The sequence below is a fragment of the Typopeltis vanoorti genome, chromosome 5 (genome assembly GCF_054136105.1).
Source record: "Typopeltis vanoorti isolate ZY-2024b chromosome 5, IOZ_Tvanoo_1.0, whole genome shotgun sequence".
In the NCBI taxonomy this organism is placed as follows: Eukaryota; Metazoa; Arthropoda; class Arachnida; order Uropygi; family Thelyphonidae; genus Typopeltis; species Typopeltis vanoorti.
In genome coordinates, this window is record NC_143553.1 from 136,841,040 (window position 1) to 136,862,173 (window position 21,134).

Consider the following 21,134-nt stretch of genomic DNA (forward strand, 5'->3'; position numbering starts at 1 on the left):
CAGTAGCAAGTCATCTGTGCCTATGGGTAGATGGCCAATCCCTTTAATGCATAACAGTATACATATCCACATAGGAAATGTGTTTTGCATTATGGGAGATACTGGGTTAGAAGTGCCTGGTAGCTTGCTCCACCTTTGCCACGAGTTGCCTTGGTGTTGCACTACTTACTGGATAAGATAGTACAACACTATATTTAGTCCTGAAGATATTTTCAGGCGCAAACTTTGTTTGCTCTCACTGGGATAAAGGATTAAACTAAACCTATATTAGTCTGAATACGCTATATGCTGTAGCACCTGGACATATGTGATCAACTCACTCTATTTAACTATCTAAAACTATGTAGATTAAATTATCCTTTCACTGTGTTAACACATAACTTTGACATTTAAACTTTCCTATAAGTTACAATACACATGCATAAATCTCAGGCCACATAATTACTTATATAATATTAATATTAACAAGCATACTTTCATTATAATCAGTCATGTACTAAAGTCCTAGCATAAATTTCCTTAGTCTCTTCAACAGTTCAGTAATAGAATAATGATTACAATTACAGACGATTTTCAGTTAACACGAGATTTTTACAGTACCGTTTTCTCTTGAGTTTTCTATATTGGCCTCTACCTTTTTCCGATTGAACTATCCTGGTATGATCTCTCCTATAATCGGTCACTCCTGAGTTCTTTTGGCATTAAACTGTGCTTATGCGATCTTTACTATTCGTACTTGAATTAAGAACACACTTTAGAATCATCTATACCATGGCTGTGAAACTTTACCACGTGGACACCGACTTCTTTACAGATTTCCCTTTCTCACAGCTGTTACTGGATGATGAAACACATAGACAATACCTTCTTTCCTTTGGCTAAATGGCATTCCTCGTTTCTTACCATAGGAAATACGGAATCGAAATCCCGCTCACTATTTGTTCCCTTCTTGTGTCGGACGGAGATATAACTCCAACCCCGCCACTCAGGAAAACCGCGTGAAAACCTATACGAAGGAGCTTGTGAAGAAACTATCTGGGAAAAAGCCTCGTGGGTGGGGTTTCTAACCCTTTTATACCTTGACCCCTACCGGCACCTTCTTTAATTTCTTTTCTCCGCCCCTTACTGGATTCGACTTCACTGACCAATTAGGGTGGCATTTTTCTGCCAAACATCCTGAGGTCGGCGAGCACGCGACTCACACGTGCCGATGTCTAAATCCGGGAATTGACCCTGAGCGATAGTCTGTTGTTTTCTTTTGCTAGCCTCTAAATTAATTCCCCTACCAAAATTTTCTAAGAATTTACTTAATATTTTAATCTCTATCCTCTCACATACAATTTCTTATGACTAATCCTTTCTGTCTTACTTAGCTAATTTTTTTTTCACATCACAACTGTAATATATTCCTTCTTTTATTAGTTAGTTCAACAAACACTTTTTTTGACATATATTTTACTTGGATGCAAGAATATTTTTCTTTCTTTAAATAATTTATGTATCAGCTCTTATACAGAGGTTTTATTTAATTTTCTCTTCACGTTACACCCTGATAACTGAAAATTCCACATAGTGAAGGTATCAGGGTGTAACAGTTTACATGTTCTATTCATTTTTGTTTATAATTGTTTAGTTTTTCTTCTACCGATTTTGTTTTTAGTTCTTTTAAAATGTCTTCTTTCCTTTTTTGGTCTAATAATGTGTATTTTGCAGTTCTCATAAATCTCATTTCACTTGTTTTTATTCTTTGTTTATCTTGTTTGTTTATTGCCCAAATTTCACTGCCATATAATAATGTGGGCACTGCTAAAGTATTGTATATTTTCAAGCGTATTTATTTTTGTACTATATTTGGATTGAGTGTTCTATTTATCAGGCCTATATATAATCTGTAAAAATTTTGATATTTCACATCCAAGATAACTGAAAGTATTTATCTGTTCTATTGTTTTATTAATGACTATTTTACTTCTAGCCAGAGTTTGTCCACAAAATTCCATTGTATATATTTTATAATATATTATATTATGCTATATATTTATAGAAGGTGGGACACCTTTTCGCAACTCGTATAGGTAAATATGACTTCTCCGTTGCTTCCACCTTGGTATCGCCACCTCTGGGTCTGGCTCCCACTGACGAGACCTCAATAAAGGTGGAAACTGGTCTGGGCAGTGGCCCTTCCCTTAATACATAGCATTATACATGTCCACAAGGAGATGTGCTCTGCATTATGGGAGATACTAAGATAAGGACTGATGAGAGCTTGGTCCACCTTTACCATAAGTTGCCTCAGTCCTGAAGATACTTCAGGCGCAAACTGTTTGCTTACACTTGGATAAAGAATTAAACTAAATTTATTATAGTCTAACCAAGTGGGATAAAACTTCCAACATGCCATTGTTTTAGTTTTATCTATGGAAATTCTCATTCCAAACTGTTCTACTATAACATTTAAAATATATATTGCTCTTTGTAAATTGTCTTCCTTATCTGATATTATTATTACCTGATCATCTGCAAATAATTGCATATTTATTTTGTTATTCTGGGAAATTTCTATACCTGGATTGTTTAAGGTATTCCACTGTATTAATATTTCATAAATGTAAATATTGAAAAGTGTTGGAGACAGAGGGCATCCCTGTCTTACTCCTTGGTTTATAGATTGTTTTTCAGTCATTTTTTCATTTATTTTTATTTTTATTTCATTATCTTTGTAGATATTCAATATTGCATGTAGTAAAATAATAAGTATATATTCTTTGTAATATATCAAACAGTATATATGTTTTATTTAAAACTTACTCGATGTAGTCTGTCTAATACCTGAGCTTGTGCCAAGGAGTGCGGAGAATCTGCAACACCTGCAAATATAAATTACTTATAGATACTTGTACGGCTTACACATATAAAAAATATAGAATTTTATTCAAGCACTCCAATATATTTCATCCAATGTAACATGAACAGCATGGGAGACAGACTGGTAACTACATTCAAAATAGGAATCATAAGAATATGTCATAATGTGCATGTGCTTACTAGTTTGTGTCATGGTTGCAGCTGAGTTGATAGGATTACACTATTAGAGTTCAAAAGAACAATTGTGAAAAGTTACATAGATAAAAAATAAATAAAATAAACAAACAACAACAAAAAAAAAACATTAAAAAAACATTATGAACAATTAATAGAAATCACTTCCCAAAACTTAGAGATAGGCATACGGTCAGAGCAGTTAAGATTTGGATGGTTTTATCGAGTTTCACATGTTTCAAGGAAAAGACAATCAAATTTGAACTTGCTGGAATAAAGAATCCTTGCCTGATTTTGGAGACCTCTATGCTCAGCGTTAATGACATGAGAAGCAAGGCTAGACTTGTCGGATTTCAAAAATGCAATACAGCCTTCATGTTCTTGGATTATATGGAAAGCAGAGTGGCCAGTCTGTCCAAAATAGCAGAAGATGACATGAGCAAGGCACCTGATAGGCACCTAGTAAGGAGAAAGAGGTGATAATGTATCTTTTGTAGATGGTAAGAAGGAAGACAGTTTCCAAGGTGGTTTGAAGGAAGTGTACAATTCAATTTGTGAAGAATCCATGCCAGTTGTTCAAAGGTTTCTTTAAGGTAGGGTAAATTCTGAAATTCTTTTCCTATTGGGTTGTGAATTGGCAGATAGATAATAATTATCAATAACTTTTTGAATGGTAGTTTCATTGTATCCATTAGACATCAGATTGCTTTTAATCTTATTCAGTTCATCTAACAAAAGGGAATTAGAAGAGCAGATCATACGAGCTCTATCTAAAAGACTCTTGATAATACCTTTTTTTTGTGTATAAGATAGGTATCATCAAGAGTCTTGATAATACCTATCTTCTGAATAATGGTATAAGGATGAGTTTAAAGTATCTGAAGTAAAGGTTGGTTTTTGATAAACTGAAAATTCTACATGATCTGGAGGATTTTGAGTTATTCAGGTATCCAAAACAGGGCAGATGGTTGTTAGAATCGTGTTCAATAATGAACTTGATACATAAGTACAAAGAGTTTATTTTCTCGAGAAACTGAAGTAATTCTGACTCTGAAGCAAACCAAGTTTGCATGTAAACTATCTTCATGACTAGGCTACTTGTATATAATGGCAAATGACTTTCCATTAATTGCCTTAGTATCCCATAATATCGAGCACATATCCTTTCACGTGTGTATAATTCTATGCATTATGGGAAGTGCATCTATACCAAGGCTCAGTCGATATAGACGAAGCCCTTTGGTTGGAAAGACCTGGGTTCAATTCCCATCCATGACATGAGGAACCTTTATTTTGTCTCTTTCGACTAAAGGTGAGTGGCTAACTCACCTTTAGTGAGTTAGTGAAAAAACCCTCTACAGAGGTAGAGGGTTTTTTCACCTGGAAACTCAGGTTTTTCGTCCCTCAGAACAGGCAAACCGGCCCATGAACACACACAGATTTACAGTCATAAAATATGTAAATCAGTGAAAGTCAGACTCGGAAGAGATACCAAGGTTGAAGTAATTCCGGAAGTCATATACGTTCCATATATAAGTAGTAAAAAGGGTGTAACACCTTATGATTGATGTGTGATTTTCATTATGGGATGCTACAGCAATTAATGTGAAGTCATTATTATTATTATTATTGTGCGGCTGCCTCCATAGAGTTCAAAGACTCATCAGGAGACCCAAACTATCTACACAATCTATCATATCTCTCCTTGAACCCATTAACAGAAAAAGCACTCACAACTGACTCTGGCAACCCATTCCACTCATTCACAACTATCCAAGCAAAAAACCTAGTCCTCACATCCCTACTAACCACACCTTTAACTTCCAGGAATAACCTATATATATTAGCCACTATATACAAGTAACCTGAGCCTCCGTAGCTCAGTCGTTATAGACGAAGTCCTTTGGTCAGAAAGACCTAGGTTCAATTCCCATCAGTGATGTGAGGAATCTTTATCTAATCTCTTTCAACGAAAGGTGAATTAGTTAGTCTCTTATGGACATAGGGGGCTTTTTTCACCCAGAAACTCGGGTTTTTTGTCCCCTAGAATAGGCAAATCAGCCCCATGAACACACACACACACACACACGTCTACAGATATAGGACACACTGAAAGACATAGGGCTAACCACCTTATCCTCATTACAGATGCAATAAATAAGAATAACCTCAACGCCGTAAAAGGTAGAAGAGGATAGATTAAGTAAGTAAAGAAGTAACTTACTCATGAAGATACTTCATGCAGAAACTTTTATTTAAAATATAAAATATAATTATAAAATAAATATAAAACATAAAGCATAATTTCTTGGCATCTTTAATTTAATTTATAACCAAGTGAAAAAACTTTCAGCAATTTTCTCTAATCCAGAGTATTTTAATAATAAAGTGTTACACCTTTTCACTACTTCTATATTGGAAATATATGACTTGCGCATTAGTTCAACCTTGGTATCTCTTCTAGGTTTTATTCCCACTGATGATGTTTTAATAACATTCATCTTTGGGCTTGATTTTGGGGAGTAATGCATAGTGGTAGGTTTTTACCTATCACTGAGTAAAGCCACTGATGTGAGTTTTATGAGTTTAGTAGTGATCCTTTTTGGGTCACTCAGTGAGATTCAGCATTTTTGGATCACTTAATTTTTAGAGAGGTACCCTCTGCTCTTTAACAGTGCTTCAATAAACATTGAAACCTGGATGGTGGCCCTTACCATAATGCCTAGCATTATACACACCTGAAAGGATGCGTGTTTTGCATTACGAGATACTAAGGCAATTAATGTGAAGTCATTAGACACTATATACAAGTAGCCTAGTCATGAAGATACTTTGTGCGCATGTGCATGCACACGCACACACACACACACAATCTTGTTTGCTTACACTTGGATAAAGAATTAAATATGAATATAATTTCTTGGCATCTTTAATATAATTGATAACTAAGTGAAAAACTTTCAACAGTAAGTGAGAGAGCCAATATAGTCCATTACTTGGCATAATGGATTGCCATCCTTGTGGAATTTAGGTAGACCATAGAAACGAGGCAGATGAACATGATAAATTTGTATCCTCTCAAAGTGTAGGGGCATCCCAAGATTGTACATTGTCCAATAATTTATTTAATTTAAACAACTGTATTTGACTTTTTGTTGGATTCCTGCTGATAACATTCTAGGTTGACCAACCCTCAATAAGATATTAATTTTACAACTATACTCAGTGGCATTCATGACAGTCACATTACCTTTGTGATGACAAAATTGGTGTTCTGGCACAGGGAACGAAGAGCCTATACTTCTGAGAAGAGTATATTCAAAGGAGGCAAAAAAGCTCTGTATAGAGTTTGGACAATCTCAAAACGTAATTTATTAGCTTAATCTCTGTGTAATGCTTTATGCCTTTTTCCATATTTCATTGCAGCAAGTTCAAATTTGATCATTTTTTTCCTTAAAACATGTGAAATCATCTGAATCTTAACATCTCTGCCTGTATGCCAATCTCTAAGTTTTGGGAAGTGATTGCTATTAATTGTTCATAATGTTTTTTGTTTATTTTATTTATTTTTATTAACTGATTTTGGATCACTTTTACACTTGTTTCTTTGAACTTGAATAATGTAATCCTATCAACTCATTTGTGACAGAGACAAGAGCTAGTAAGCACATGTTTCTTACCCATTCTTATTATTATTATCATCTGACCTCCATGGAGCCAGAGACTCATCATGAGAGGTGCACACTATTGCACACAATGCTCATGCCATGCCTTAAACTGATTCAATGTGTCTACATTCACAACACACTCAGGAATTGTATTCCACTCACCAACCACTCTCCAAGCAAAGAACCTCCTCACACCCTCCTTATACAGTTTTCAGTGAAGGCCTTGGGTTCTACCTCTCCCATTCTATGAAAAATCTGTTCCATGTCCCTGACTATCTTATATGCCTCAATCATATTCCACCCTCTTCCCCTTATTCACGAGGCTTTGAAACTTACATTCTCTCAATCTGTCCTCGTACTCCACATTCCAAAGACCACTGACCACCTGTGTAAATCTTCTCTGGACCCTTTCCAACATATTCTCATCACCATGAAAACCCAGCAATCAAATCTGTGCACAATAATCCATATGAGGCCTGATCAAGGCCTCATATGGATCATTGCCATTATCCGATGTGACATCTGGGACCACACTGCCACAAATTCAGGGGGCCACATTGCTCAATTTGTGAAACTTGTGCAATGTGGCCCCTACCATCACTCCTAGATCTCTCATCTCCTCTACTTCCTTTAAAATTTCCCCACCAAGTGTACTTTGCATCCCATTGTTACTTACCAAATCTCAAAACCTTACACTTTGCAACATTGAACTGATAGTTCCACTTACCTGCCCATTCATGCAATGTATTCAAGTCCTCCTGTAAGGCCATAACATCCACTTGACTCTGCATTGCTCCCCCCAATTTTGCATCATCTGCATACTGCGGTACACCACTAGTGACTTTCCTATTTCAGGATATCCCCACATACAACTTTCTGATACTTATCTGACAGCTAGTCACTGATCCAACTCAGACGTCTGTTATCCAATCCCACCTGTTTCAATTTATTTACCAGCTTATGTGGCAGTTTATCAAAAGCTTTTGCAAAATTTAAATACAGCACTGTATATACATCTCCCCTGTCCAAGGTATTTGTCACCTTGTTATAGTACATAAGTCGTTGTTGTCGTCTGGTAGCATCCTCTAGAAAAAAGGTTGCAGCAGATGAACAGCTCTTCTCCATTTCACTCGGTCTGTTTCCTTGTAATATAGTTCTTGTCAGGTGTCCCGAAGAACCTCTCAGAAGATGTCCTGCAAATCTGGTCTTTCTTTGCTTAATATTTTTGAGCAGTGTTCTTTCCATCCCAACTCTCCTTAAAACTTCTTGATTTGATATTCTCTCTGTATAGCTAATCTTTTCCATCTTTCTAAAACACCACATTTCCAATGCATTAATTCTTTCCATATCTCTCTTTCTGAGTGTCCATGACTCACTTCTGTAACTTGCAATACTCCAAACTATTGCTTTAACTATTCCAACTCTAACACCTATTTTAATATTCTTGTTTATTAAAATTCTCTTCATTTCCATAAATGCCAATTTAGTTTACCTGTTGTATTTCTAATGTCCAACTGTAAAGTTCCTTTCTCTGAGATCCAGCTACCTAAATATTGAAATCTTTCCACTTCTTCTAAAATCTTTCCTCCACATCTTATCTTTACATTATCTCCTATTTTCTGCCCATTATCATTATCTTGGTCTTCTTTGTGTTAATCCTTAGTCCGTACTCTTTGCAGGAGTTTTCAATTCTTTGAACAATTTGTTGTAATCCATTTTCACTTTCTGCCATCACAACTACTTCATCAGCATATCTTAAGTTGTTAATGATTCTTCCATTTATTTTTATTCCTTCTTCTACATCCTCGAGTGCCTGTCTAATCATCTGTCCATTATAAAGGTTAAACAATAATGGGTACATAAGTAAGTTAGTAAAACATGATCTCCCTTTAATAAACCCATGCTGATAACTACAGAGAATACTGCTGTTGTCAGTGAATTTTTGTATCCCACTTCTCACCAATCTCTCTCTCTCTCTCTCTCTCTCTCTCTCTCTCTCTCTCTCTCTCTCTCTCCAGTACCTTCACCACAACTCCAGATATACAGATTGGTCTATAATTTGAAGCTATAGCCTTATTACCACCTTTACACAGCAGAACTATTTTATCCTCCTTCCACTCCCTTGGAACCTGTGTTGTTGTAAGATTCTTATTAAACAGGCATGCCAATTTCCTGGAACATTCCCTTAAGATGCATGGTGATATGTCATCAAATCCTATCACCTTATTGACATTAAGATTATTTATTTCATCAAATACCTCCTGCTCACTCACAATTAAGCCATCCTCTCCCATGTCCTCTATAGTTAAGTTCCTCGTGACTGCATCTGGATCAGGATGAAACACCCTTATAAACTGATCACTGAATACCTCTACAATGTCTTTTGCAGCAGTTACCATTCTACCATTTTCATCTATTAACATCATCCTACCATGATCACTCTTCCTTCTACTTGCCACATATCTAAAAAACTCTGTAGGGTTTTTCTTTGTCTGATTTGGCAATTTTTGCTCATGCTGCACTTTTGTTGTCCTTACTGAGTCTCCTAGCTTATTCTTTATACTCTTCATGTAACTGATTATTACCATTATTCATCTTGTACTGCTTCCAAAGTCCCTTCTTCCAGATTTCATGCTTAAGCTCCTCATTCATCCATTTTACACCTACCTTATTCAGCCTTTTGGCCTTTGGAATACATTCACACATCGATGCTGTATTTCTTTGTCAGTTCCCAAGCAGCATTTATTTCCTTACTGCTCAACTCCTCGTTCCATGCTATAGCTACTAGGTGATTATGACAAGCTGTCTCCTAAGCTTGTCATAATCACCTACCTTATAATTCCACATACATCCTTTCCTCTAGCCACAACCCAGGTGATCACTTCATGATCACTCTCACCAACTGGAAGAAAGTGTGAATCCCTACTCATAATTACATCCCCTGATGAAATGATCAGATCGAAAACTCTCGATCCTCGAATGCTCTCCTTTACATGCTGCCTGAGATAGTTATCTTTCAAGAACTCAAGAAATTCATTTCCTTATTCCCAAATGCTCTCTCTTCATTCCAATCTATACTGCCATAATTAAAATCACCCATACTAATTGCCCTTCCTTTGTTCACTAATCCAAGTTGTTTATACATTTCTTCATCACCACCCTCCACATTTCTAGGCCTATAACAACATCCACTAAATATGTCTTCCTGTCAATCTTCATGTTACATCATGATTCATGTTTTGAAAATTACTAGTCTGTCTCCCCAATGAGGTTCATGTTATTTTTTACTAAGTAATTTAAAGAAATTACAACGTCAACTAGGATACACATTAAAATAAATTTTAATATACTTCAATATTTCGGCAACGTCACGTTGCCATTTTCAAGAAACTTAAGAACAAGACACGTGCACGCAGGCACAACAAGCAGTAAATGAGGAAGAAGCAGGAAGCTATTATTTCTCCTAAAGTCCTGATGGTGCCCCCTAGTGGGCAATGTTGGTATTCTTGGACGATTGGGCTGAAAGTCTTCTGATGTAGGTTTCCCAAATTTGAGGCAGTCTCATGCAGCCAAATTTGTTGAGGTTTGGATTGTTCTTAAGTTTCTTGAAAATGGCAACGTGACATTGCCGAAATATTGAAGTATATTAAAATTTATTTTAATGTATATCCTAGTTGATTGTAATTTCCTTAAATTACTTAGTAAAAAATGCATAACCAACGTCTAAGCCTTTCCACAAGAATTTGAATAAAATTCAATATTTTTTTTATATGTGTAAGCCATATAAGTATCTATAAATATGTCTAGTACACATGGCCCATTAAAACTATTCAAATATAAATTATTATGATTATTCAGGACCTTCCTGAAGTGAATATTCATCATGGAGGTCCATCTTAGACAACACAAAATCTATCATACTAACGTTCCTTTAACTCAGTCACTGTAAACACACTCGCCACCCTCTCAAGCAATGCATTCCATAGTCCTATCAAGAAGTCCTCCATGCATAAAAGCTACTTCTCAAAGGAAGTAAGAGGTAGAGCTCTTACCTCCTTTTAACTTCCAGGGATGGCACAGGGTATTTTTTCTTCCCTTTATACTATATGAAAATTTCCTCAGTGTCAAGCCAGTAAATATCTCTGAATAGCTCAAATCTCAATCGTATCATTTTGTCGTCTTTTGTCCACTAAACTCTGTAGATTAGATGCCTTCAATCTATCCTCATAACCAACATTCAGCTGTCCTTATATCATTTTTGTTATTCTCTTCTGTATCCTCTTAAAAAGTTAATTTATCACTTTCAAATTCTGGTGACTAGACATGAGCACAGTAATCCATGTGTGATGTGATCTGATCAGGACTTTACACAATGGAACAACCCTGTTATCTCTGCTAGTCAACATCCTTCTTAGATATTGCAGCAATCTCCTCTGGGTTATCTTCCTCACATTAGCAATATATTCCCTGAACTTCAAATTTCTATCTACCATCATGCCAAGATCCCTATCTCTTCCACTCCCTCTAGTATAGTTCCACCAATAGAGTATGCAGCTTCTGATCTATAAATCCCAAAATTTCAAAACATTACATTTATTTGCATCAAACCAACATCCCCATTCATTTGCTGCTCCCCTTTCTAGCTTATGCAAATCTTCCTGAAGAGCCACATCATTGGCCCTATTACTAGTAACCCTCCTAAGGTTCCCATCATCTGCAAATAGTTAAATCTCTCTATACAATCCAGAGACATTACCACTGAAATTAAGGTTGAAGAGTAAAAGTCCCAGTAATGTACACTATGTGCCTTGCTTGTAACCATCCTTCTCCCTGATATTTATTATTATTACATGACACCTCCAGGGAGTCCAAATACTCATCAAGGGAGGACACATTGTAGTCTCGACCAACTACAATTACATCAATACCGTCTACCACCCACCACCACCACCACCACCACCACTAGCATTTCCAAACAATCACAAACATCCATGCCCACAATGGAATTTGAACCAGCAGTGTTTTGGCTGGAGAGTGGATACACTAACCACTTGGCCAATCAGGCCAGCATTTCTCCTCATACACTTAATAATATCTATCATAGCCAGCTACCAATCCAATACACTAACGTGATGTCTAAACCCATACACTGTAACTTAAATATCAATTAATCATGCAGCATTCTGTTAAACAGATTTGTAAAATCCAGAAAATGGCAGTATATGTCCCTCTCTTGTCAACACATTATTATTTTATTATTATAAAAGACAGATCACTGGAATAAGGGCATCCCCCTGACAAATCCATGCTAGCTTTTGTGAATAAGATTAACTGCATCTATCCAATTCTGTATATCAGCATTTGCCAATTTCTCCCAAGAAGCAATATAACTGGGTAGCATGATAACGCCATTCTCCTAACACTTATGCATTGCCACTATCTTATCCTCCTTTCACTCATTAGGGGAATTTCCATTTGTAATGCCTGCCTGATTAGTTGAGTGGTTATTGCATTTGCATCTAGTATTCCCCATCAACAGACTGTGGAATTAAATCCCACCATGACCATGGATGTTCGTGAATGTCTTTAGGTAGGAGATAAATTTCATAACTTGGTGTGAGACAACTATCCAATTTACACTTGACATAGCTTGAAAACTTTTTCTGGGTTATCTAAAAGGTTACTTTTCTCGATTATGAAAAAACTAAATAAAAAATACAAGAAGATATTAAATAGAAATTTAAAAAATCTCTTATTCCACCACAGTACTGATGTACTATAGGTTTAGAATCTTTTGTGGGTGGGAGTCACATAAAAACAGCCAGGTCAATGGTACCATCAGTTCCTTAGTATATTCCCTTGAAACACATTCTGTAATCTCATCCCATCGCACTACCTTACTAACATCTAGTATTCAACAAAACGCTCTCCTCCTGCAGTTCTAAACCATCACCATCCATATCCCTTTAGTAATAAACCTATTCCCCCCCCCAAAAAAAGTGATCATTAATATCATCCAGGTGGTGAATTTGCAGTGACTGACTAACAAAGACTGGTATGAGAATTGAGGTAGATGAACTGGAGTTACTCAGTATACTGAAAAATATCAATGTGAATACAGCAGCAGTAGGCTTGGATTGTATGTCAGATTATGTGCTATCCAAATGTGCAAGTGAACTGGTAGTGCCTGATGAAGTTGTTTAATCTAAGTCTCAACTCTGGTAAAGTTCCATGGGAGTGGAAAGAGGCTAAGATAGTTCCATTATATAAAGGTGGCTCCAAGACAAAAGTACAAATTACAGGCTAATTAGTATCTCTAAGTAGTGGATAAAGTATTGGAAAAGTTGGTTAAAAGTAAAATTCAGGAATGGGTGGATAGGAATATTGATATTATATAAGGGGAAGCATGGCTTTGTAAAAGGGATGTCCTGCTTCAGTAATTTATTCACATTTTATAATAAGGTGACAGCAGAAATGGATAAAGGAAATGGTTACACTATGATACTGCTGGACTTTGCAAAGGCATTTGACAGAATATCACATGGAAAAGTATTATGTAAGTTGAAGCAAATGGGAATGGATATGAGGTTGGTGCCATGGATTGGGGGGGGCTGAGAGACAGACATCAGAGAGTGGTGTATGACAGAGTGATCAGTGAAAATGAGGGTGACTAATGGGATGCCCCAGGGCTCTGTACTAGGACCACTACTGTTTAATTTGTACATTAATGATATAGCAGAAGATTTGAAAGGGAATATTGAGTCCTTTGCTGATAATGCAAACTTGGGGAGGGCAATAGTTGATAAAGGTGATATATATTAGATATCTTGAAGATAGACTTAAATACATTGGCAGTGTGGGAAAAAGACGATGGTTATCAATTTAATGTTGTAAAATATAAGGTAATTCACTTTGGAAAAAGGATTACATACTTTGTAATTATACTGATAGTACTAGATTACAGGTAATTGATGAGGCTAGGGATCTCGGGGTGATGGTGGATAGAGATTTGAAATTCAGAGAATATATTGCAAGAGTTGGTAAAATAACTCAGAGGATTACCTGGATATTGAAGAACACAGACAAGTAAAGATAGGGAGGTTATGATCCCTCTTATAAGGCTATGATTCAGTGACCACATGTTGACTACTGTGCACAGATTTGGTCACCGACTGGCAGAGGGGAGAGAGAGAGAGAGAGAGGATATGATTAAAAGTTATTATTATTATACGGCTCCTCCATAGAGTCTGAAGACTCATCGCTGGAGACCCAATTTAACCACACAATCTATCATACCTCTCCTTGAACCCATTAACAGAAAAAGCACTCACAACCGACTGTGGCAACCCATTCCACTCATTCACCACTCCAAGCAAAAAATCTAGTCCTAACACCCCTATTGACCATACCTTTATTCAGCTTCCAGGGATATGATCCCTTGTTCTGATCCCTCTAGTCAAATGCAGAAATATTTCCCTTGCATCTATCCTATAAAGCAACTTAAATGTTTCTATCATATCCCCTCTTTTCCCAACCAACTTCTGCAATCTATACACCTTCAATCTATCCTCATAGGGAACATTCCAAAGGCCACTCACCATCTTGGTCACTTGCCTCTGAATCCTCTTCACCGCTTTCTCGATCCCAAGAAACCCAGGAGACCAGACTTGAGCACAGTAATCCATATGTGGATTACTGTGCTCAAGGCATATAAGGCATATCAAGGCCTTATAAACAGAAATTACAACTTCCTTATCTCTACTTGTTAATGTGCTCTTCACTAGCTAAGTAATCTTCTAAGTAAGCTAAGTAATCCATAAATCTCTAGCTTCATCTGTTTCCTGGAGTAGAGTGCCATGAATGTGATAAACGGCTTGTAATCTATTTATCCCAAAGTACATAACTTTACATTTCCCGACATTAAACTGACACAGATTAACTTTTGTCCATACAGGCAGCCTATTTAAATCATCCTGCAAGCTCTACACATCACCTTGATTGACTATTACTTTACTTAATTTCACATCATCAGCAAACCACTGAATATTTCCTTTCAGGTTATTTTCTATATCATTTATGTACAAATTAAACACCAGTGGTCCCAGCACTGAATCTTGTGGCACACCAGTAGTCACCTGTTTTTGCCTTGATTCTGCCCCTCAATATACCACTTTTTAATATTTGTCCACAGCCACCCTCTTATCCACTTAACTAGTGTCTGACATATCCATCCACATTTGTTCTAATTTGCATAACAGTGTTCCACTGTAGCTACCGTAGCGCAATTGGAAGAATAGTGGAACATTGCTCCCTTCGATTGGAAAAGATGTGGGTTCAATCCTCATCATGATGAGGGGGAATCCTTTTGTGGGCTTTTTCAATTGAAGGTGAGTTAGCCAATCTCATACGGTGGTAGAAGGGTTTTTTCTCCATGAAACTTGGGTTTTTCATCCTGCATACAGACAAATCAGCCTTCAAAACACATGCAATTTACAGACAAAAAATACTGTTGCTGGTGATGCTGGGTGATAGATGGCGTGGATGGTAGTAGTAGTAGTAGTGTCGTAGTTGGAGAATTAATTAGTAGTGGAGAAGATGAGACGTATTTAGCGAAATAGAGTGGTGTGCCCTCCCACGATGAGTCCTTGGGCTCCCTGGAGGTGTCTAATAATAATAATAAAATCCAACAAAATCATTGTGTAGGCATTTCCTTTATCCAACTCAGTTGTTTCTCTATTATAAAAAGTTAGTAAATTACTAAGGCATGACCAACCCTTCATAAAGCCATGCTGACCCTCATACAGTATCATATTTTTACAACCATGCCTGAGATACTGATTAGTCTATAATTTGCTACTGTAGTCTTAGGAGGTTTATCCTTATGTAAAGGAATAATTTTGTCCTCTTTCCACTCCCTTCGAACTCTACCCAAGCTGAGACTTAAATTAAACAGCTTAGTCAAAGGCATTGCCAGTTCTCTTGCACATTCTCACAAAACTCTAACTGATATCTCATCTAATCCCACAGCTGTATTTACATTGAGACTCTGCAATATCATAAGAACCTCCAATTCATCCACCACTGTTCCCACATTAGTATCTGTCACATAGGTTAAAGCAGTAACCTCATTAGGAAGATATATGCTTGCAAAGTGGTCAGTCAGTAACTCAACTATTTTATCCACTTCCATCTCCTCGTGACTATCATCGCTCATTAAGGTTAATCTTCCATAGCCATTTTTCCTCTTACTTGTCACATAACGAAAGAACTCTTTGGGATTTCTTTTGGGTTGCTCGGCTAAATTCTTCTCATAATCTGATTTTGCCTTCCTTGCCATGCTGGTCGCCTTTCTTGCCCGATTGTACTGTTCATGAGTTTGCTAGTCACCTTTTTCTTATATACCCTCCACAGCATTTTCTTCTTCTACAGCTCATGCTTATTATAAATTTATTTTTATAAGTTTATTATAAATCACTCACTTTTTAATTCCACATATATTTCATTCTCCTTCATGTTGGTAAATTGCTTATTTCTTTCCCTCTCCAGACACACACAAAAGTCAAGACTACATGATAACTCTCAAAAACTGAAGTCTAGGATGATGTCCCAGTCACAATCACAAAACAGGAGATGTGTTTTAGGATCATTGCTGTTTAACCTGTATGTTAATAATATTGGGGAAGATCTGAATGAAGATATTCAGTTGTTTGCAGATGATGCAAAGTTGGGAAGAGCTGTGTGAATTGGAGCAGATGTTGTTGTTGTTGTGGCCTTACAAGAAGACTTGAATAGACTGGGTAAATGAGCATGGGAGTGGAGTTGCCAGTTCAATGTAATAAAGTGTAAAGTTTTAAAATTTGGAAAACAAAGATGGGATGTAGAATTTACACTTGGTGGAGATGTATTGTTGGAGGTGGAGGAGATGAAAGATCTTGGGATGATGGTGGATAAGGATCTAAAATTTAGAGGACACTGCCAAAATTGTAAGGACAACACAGAAAGTTCTGGCAGTGATGTGGAAGACATGAGAAGATTATTACTCCATCATCTAAAAATTCTGTAAACTGCATGCCTTCAATGTATCCAATCCACAAAGGTCATGTTCTGTAATCCTGATATTATTTTGTTCTCCTTCAGCATCTTCACTAAAGCTGCTTTGCCTCTTTAAACTGAGATGATCTGATCATGGAATTATACAATAGAATCACATCCTTATCTTACTTAGTGATTATGAGAAGCTCAGGAGACAGCTTCGAGCTGTAGCATGGAATGAGGATTTTGGTGGAAAGGAGATCAATGCTGCTTGGGTGACATACTAAATGTATTGAAAAGGTCAGAAGATTAAATAAGGTAGGTGTGAAATGGATGAATGAAGAAATTAAGCATGCAATGCAGAGAAAAAAAAAGGGATGGAGGCAACATAAGAGGAGTGGAAATAATCAATTCAATGAGGAATACAAAGAACAGACAACAAGGGTGGCTTGGTTGGTAAGGTAGCAAAAGTTCAGTAATGAGCAGCAGTTAGTCAAGGAAGCCAAAAAAAAAAAAAAAAAAAATCTCAGGGAGTTCTTTCGATATGTAGCCAGCAAAAATAATAACGATTATGGTAGGATGGTATTGTTTGGAGAAAATAGTATTATACGGACAACTGCTGTAGAGGATATAGTTGAGATATTTAATGAGCAGTTCATAGAGGCCTTTCATCCTTGTGAATGTAACATCATAGAGAGTTTGAGAGCAGTATATGAGGAGCAGAGACTGATTGTGAGTGAGAGAATTAATGGGGAATTAAACAAACTTGATATTAATAAGGCTGTACTTGATATATCGCTGCTTATTTTTAAGGAATGTGCAAGGGAGTTTACATGTGCCTTGACATAATTGTTTAATATGAGTTAGAACTGAGTGGTTGGATATTAGACTAGTGCACTGGATTGGAGATTCGCTGTTTGATATGTATCAACAAGTTGAGGGGGGGGGGGGGTCAATATCCCAGAAGGGGAAAGTCACTAGTGGTGTGCATTAGGAGTCTGTTTTGGGACCATTGCTGTTTAACCTGTATGTAATGATATTGGGAAAGATTTGAATGGGATATACAGCTGTTTGCAACTGTATGTTGCAAAGTTGTGACAAGCTATGAGATATATAGCAGATGTTGTGGCCTTACAAGAAGACTTGAATACATTGAGTAAATAGGTAAGGGAGCGGGGATGACAGTTCAATGTTGCAAAATTTAAGGTTTTAAAATTTGGAAAACAAAGATAGGATGTAGAATTTACTCTTGGTGGGGATATATTGTTGAAGGTGGAGGAAATAAGAGGTCTTGGAGTGATGGTGGATAAGTATCTGAAATTTAGAGGACACTGCCAAAATTGTGAGGACAGCACAACAAATTCTGGGAATGATGCAGAGCACACTGACCTGTAGAAGTAAGGAGATTCTGGTTCCATTGTATAAAGCTATGATTAGACCTAATGGACTAATGTGCACAGATCTGGACACCTGGTTTTCAAAATGGTAAAGAGATTTTGGAGAGGGTCCAGAGGCAATTGACCAAAATAGTTTCTGATCTCTAGAATATTGAATATGAGGAAAGTTGAGACAATGCAATTTACAGGGTTTAGCGGATAGGAGGAAGAGGGATGATATGATAGAGGCATACAAATTAGTAAGGGATTGTTACATGATCAATGTTGAAGAAATTTTTCATAAGATGATGGGAGAACAAGAGGTCATCCCTGGAAGCTATATAGCAAGGGTGAGAAGCAAGTTTTTTGTTTGGAGAGTTGTGAATAATTGGAATGCACTGCCTGGGAGCATGGTGTCTGCAAAAAATCTGAATGTGTTTAAGTGTGGTATGATAAGCTGTGCATATGCACAGCTTATCATACCGCACTTAAACACATTCAGATTTTGAAACACATTCAACTTAGACAAAAGGGACTTTCTAGATGAGTCTGTGATTCCATGGGGTCTTAGGATAATAATAATAATAATGATGATACTTGGTGAACATCATTCTGAATATATTATTTATTATTAAATAATAAATGGATTTACTTGGATTTTTAAAGGCTTTTAATAGACTGCCACATGGTAAGCTCTTAAATAAATTAAAACAGATGGGATTGGATAACAGACCTCTGTGTTGAATCGGCGACTGGCTGTCGGATAGGTATCAGAGTTGTATATGGGGGTGCAGTATCCTGAAAGGTTACCAGCGGTGTGCTGCAGGGGTCAGTTTTGGTGCCATTGTTGTTCAATTTGTATGTTAATGATATTGGGTTGAGTTTAGCTAGTGATGTCCAGCTGTTTGTGCATGATGCAAAACTGGGGAGAGCAATGCACAGTCAGGCTGATAATGCCTTACAAGAGGACTTGAATAGATTGCATGAATGGGCAGGTAAGTGGAACTGTCAGTTCAATGCTGCCAAGTGTAAGGTTTTAAGATTTGGTAAGCAGTGATGGGATGCAAAGTATACACTTGGTGGAGAAACTTTAATGGAAGTAGAGGAGATGAGAGATCGAGGAGTGATGTGGACAAGGACCTGAAATTCAGGGGCCACATTGCATAAGTTGTGAAGACATCACATCGAATAATGGCAATGATGCGGAGAACACTGACATGCAGAAATAGAGAGGTTATGATTCCATTGTGTAAAGCCTTGATCAGGCCTCATATGGATTATTGTGCACAGATTTAGTCGCCTGGTTTTCATTGTGACGAGGATATGTTGGAAAGGGTACAGAGAAGATTCACAAAGGTAGTCAGTGGTCTTTGGAATGTGGAGTATGAGGACAGATTGAGAGAATGTAAGTTGCAGAGCCTCATGAATAGGAGAAAGAGGGGGGGGGGGATATGATTGAGACATATAAGCTGGTCAGGGGTTGTTATCAGGTAGACATGGAAGAGATTTTTCATAGAATGGGAGAGGGGAGTAGAACAAGAGGCCATTGCTGGAAACTGTATAAGAAGAATGTGAGCAAGGGAGTGAGAGGCAGGTTCTTTGCATGGAGGGTGGTTGGTGAGTGGAATGCATTGCCTGAGTGTGTTGTGGATGTGGACACATCGAATCAGTTTAAGATGGGGTTGGATGAGCATTGTATGCAGTAGTGAGTACCTCCCACTTATATTCCTTACTTCATAAACAAACAAATAAAGACTCATAACATAACAATTTGTTTTGAGACTCAAGTACACAACTGATGTTGATATGCATCTGTTATCCCTAACTAGATCATAACTTCACCAACTACTCCTTCCTATCCTCATATCTTTCATTTCCCTTCTCTTTTTTTCTCATTCACTCTCATCATCCTTTCCTCAAGTCCTTTGACATTTCGTCCTTCATTTTCAGATCCCTCCCGTTTCCTTTGTCCTTCCACAGATGTTATATTCTTTCTCATGTCTTTGCTTCCATGCCTTTCTATATCAACTCTTATTGGATTTCTCGTTATTCTTTCATTTTGCATTATCACTCTCTCTCTCTTTCATCTAACCTTCTTCAAATGCCTAACACAAACCATCCCATGCAATATTTCTAGCTAATACAATTTCAATTCTTTCCATCAGACTTATTCTGCACATCCATAAACTCCATTTTCTTCTTTCTTCTGCTCAACATTATATCTAGGTAGCATGGCAACAAATCTTTCAACCACACTGCAATACTTCACTACATACTGATCCTTTTTAACATTATCACTTTTAAGCTTTCTCATTCAAGTCATGATCCCCACTAGCATCACAACTAATTATGGTGCATGCCATATGTCTCATTGCAACTGCAGTTACCTTGTGGAAGCTTACTGCTTTTTTTTTTTTTTGTAGATTATTTATACAATTAAATCACATGCTCAGTACATAATTTAGACTGAAGCTGTTTTCATTGTTGAGGTTATCTGAGTTTCTCTGCATTATTAATAAGATAGTCAAATTACAGATATATTTCAAGGCACTTTCATTGAATTTAAGTGGCAGCTGGATAAGATGTCAAGTTCTGTTAATTATGAGTTCACAGAACAGGATAGCAATGGTGTATTGTGAGCATTTTTTTTTTTTTAAATCTGACCACTTTGATTCTGTTTGTCCTAAAGAAGCTGTCTTTAATCAACAGGGAAGACAGCTTCAGCCTCAAAAATAATTAATAAAAATAAAATAAAAGTTAATAAAAGGAGTTTACCGCATGTGAAATTTGGATGTTTTAAGTCAGCAGCTTTAAACAGAAGATGATCTTTTTTATTAGATGGTTCTGGCTCAATGTAATGCACATCTTTCCCATCATACATAATTCCACTATATTAAAAAATAACATTATAAAGTTTCACATTATAAAAATAGCTAAAAAATATAAGAAACTGCTGTAGCAAAACTAGGTGGTAATACATTTGCTATGGCAAATTAAAGAGAGTTAAAACTTGAGCAAA

The 21,134-nt window shown here is 36.8% G+C and overlaps 1 protein-coding gene across 1 annotated transcript in view; it reads right to left on the reverse strand.

Annotated features, from left to right (window-relative positions):
* The window catches only part of LOC150106851 (zinc metalloproteinase-disintegrin-like MTP8), a 263,774-nt gene that overhangs the window by 163,072 nt on the left and 79,568 nt on the right, over positions 1 to 21,134 (reverse strand). The window contains exons 4-5 of the mRNA XM_090393491.1: positions 20,891 to 21,003; positions 2,809 to 2,867 (exon numbers count right to left, since the gene is read on the reverse strand). Of these exons, the coding sequence (XP_090249617.1) occupies positions 2,809 to 2,867; positions 20,891 to 21,003 (172 nt within the window). The remainder of the gene's footprint in view (positions 1 to 2,808; positions 2,868 to 20,890; positions 21,004 to 21,134) is intronic.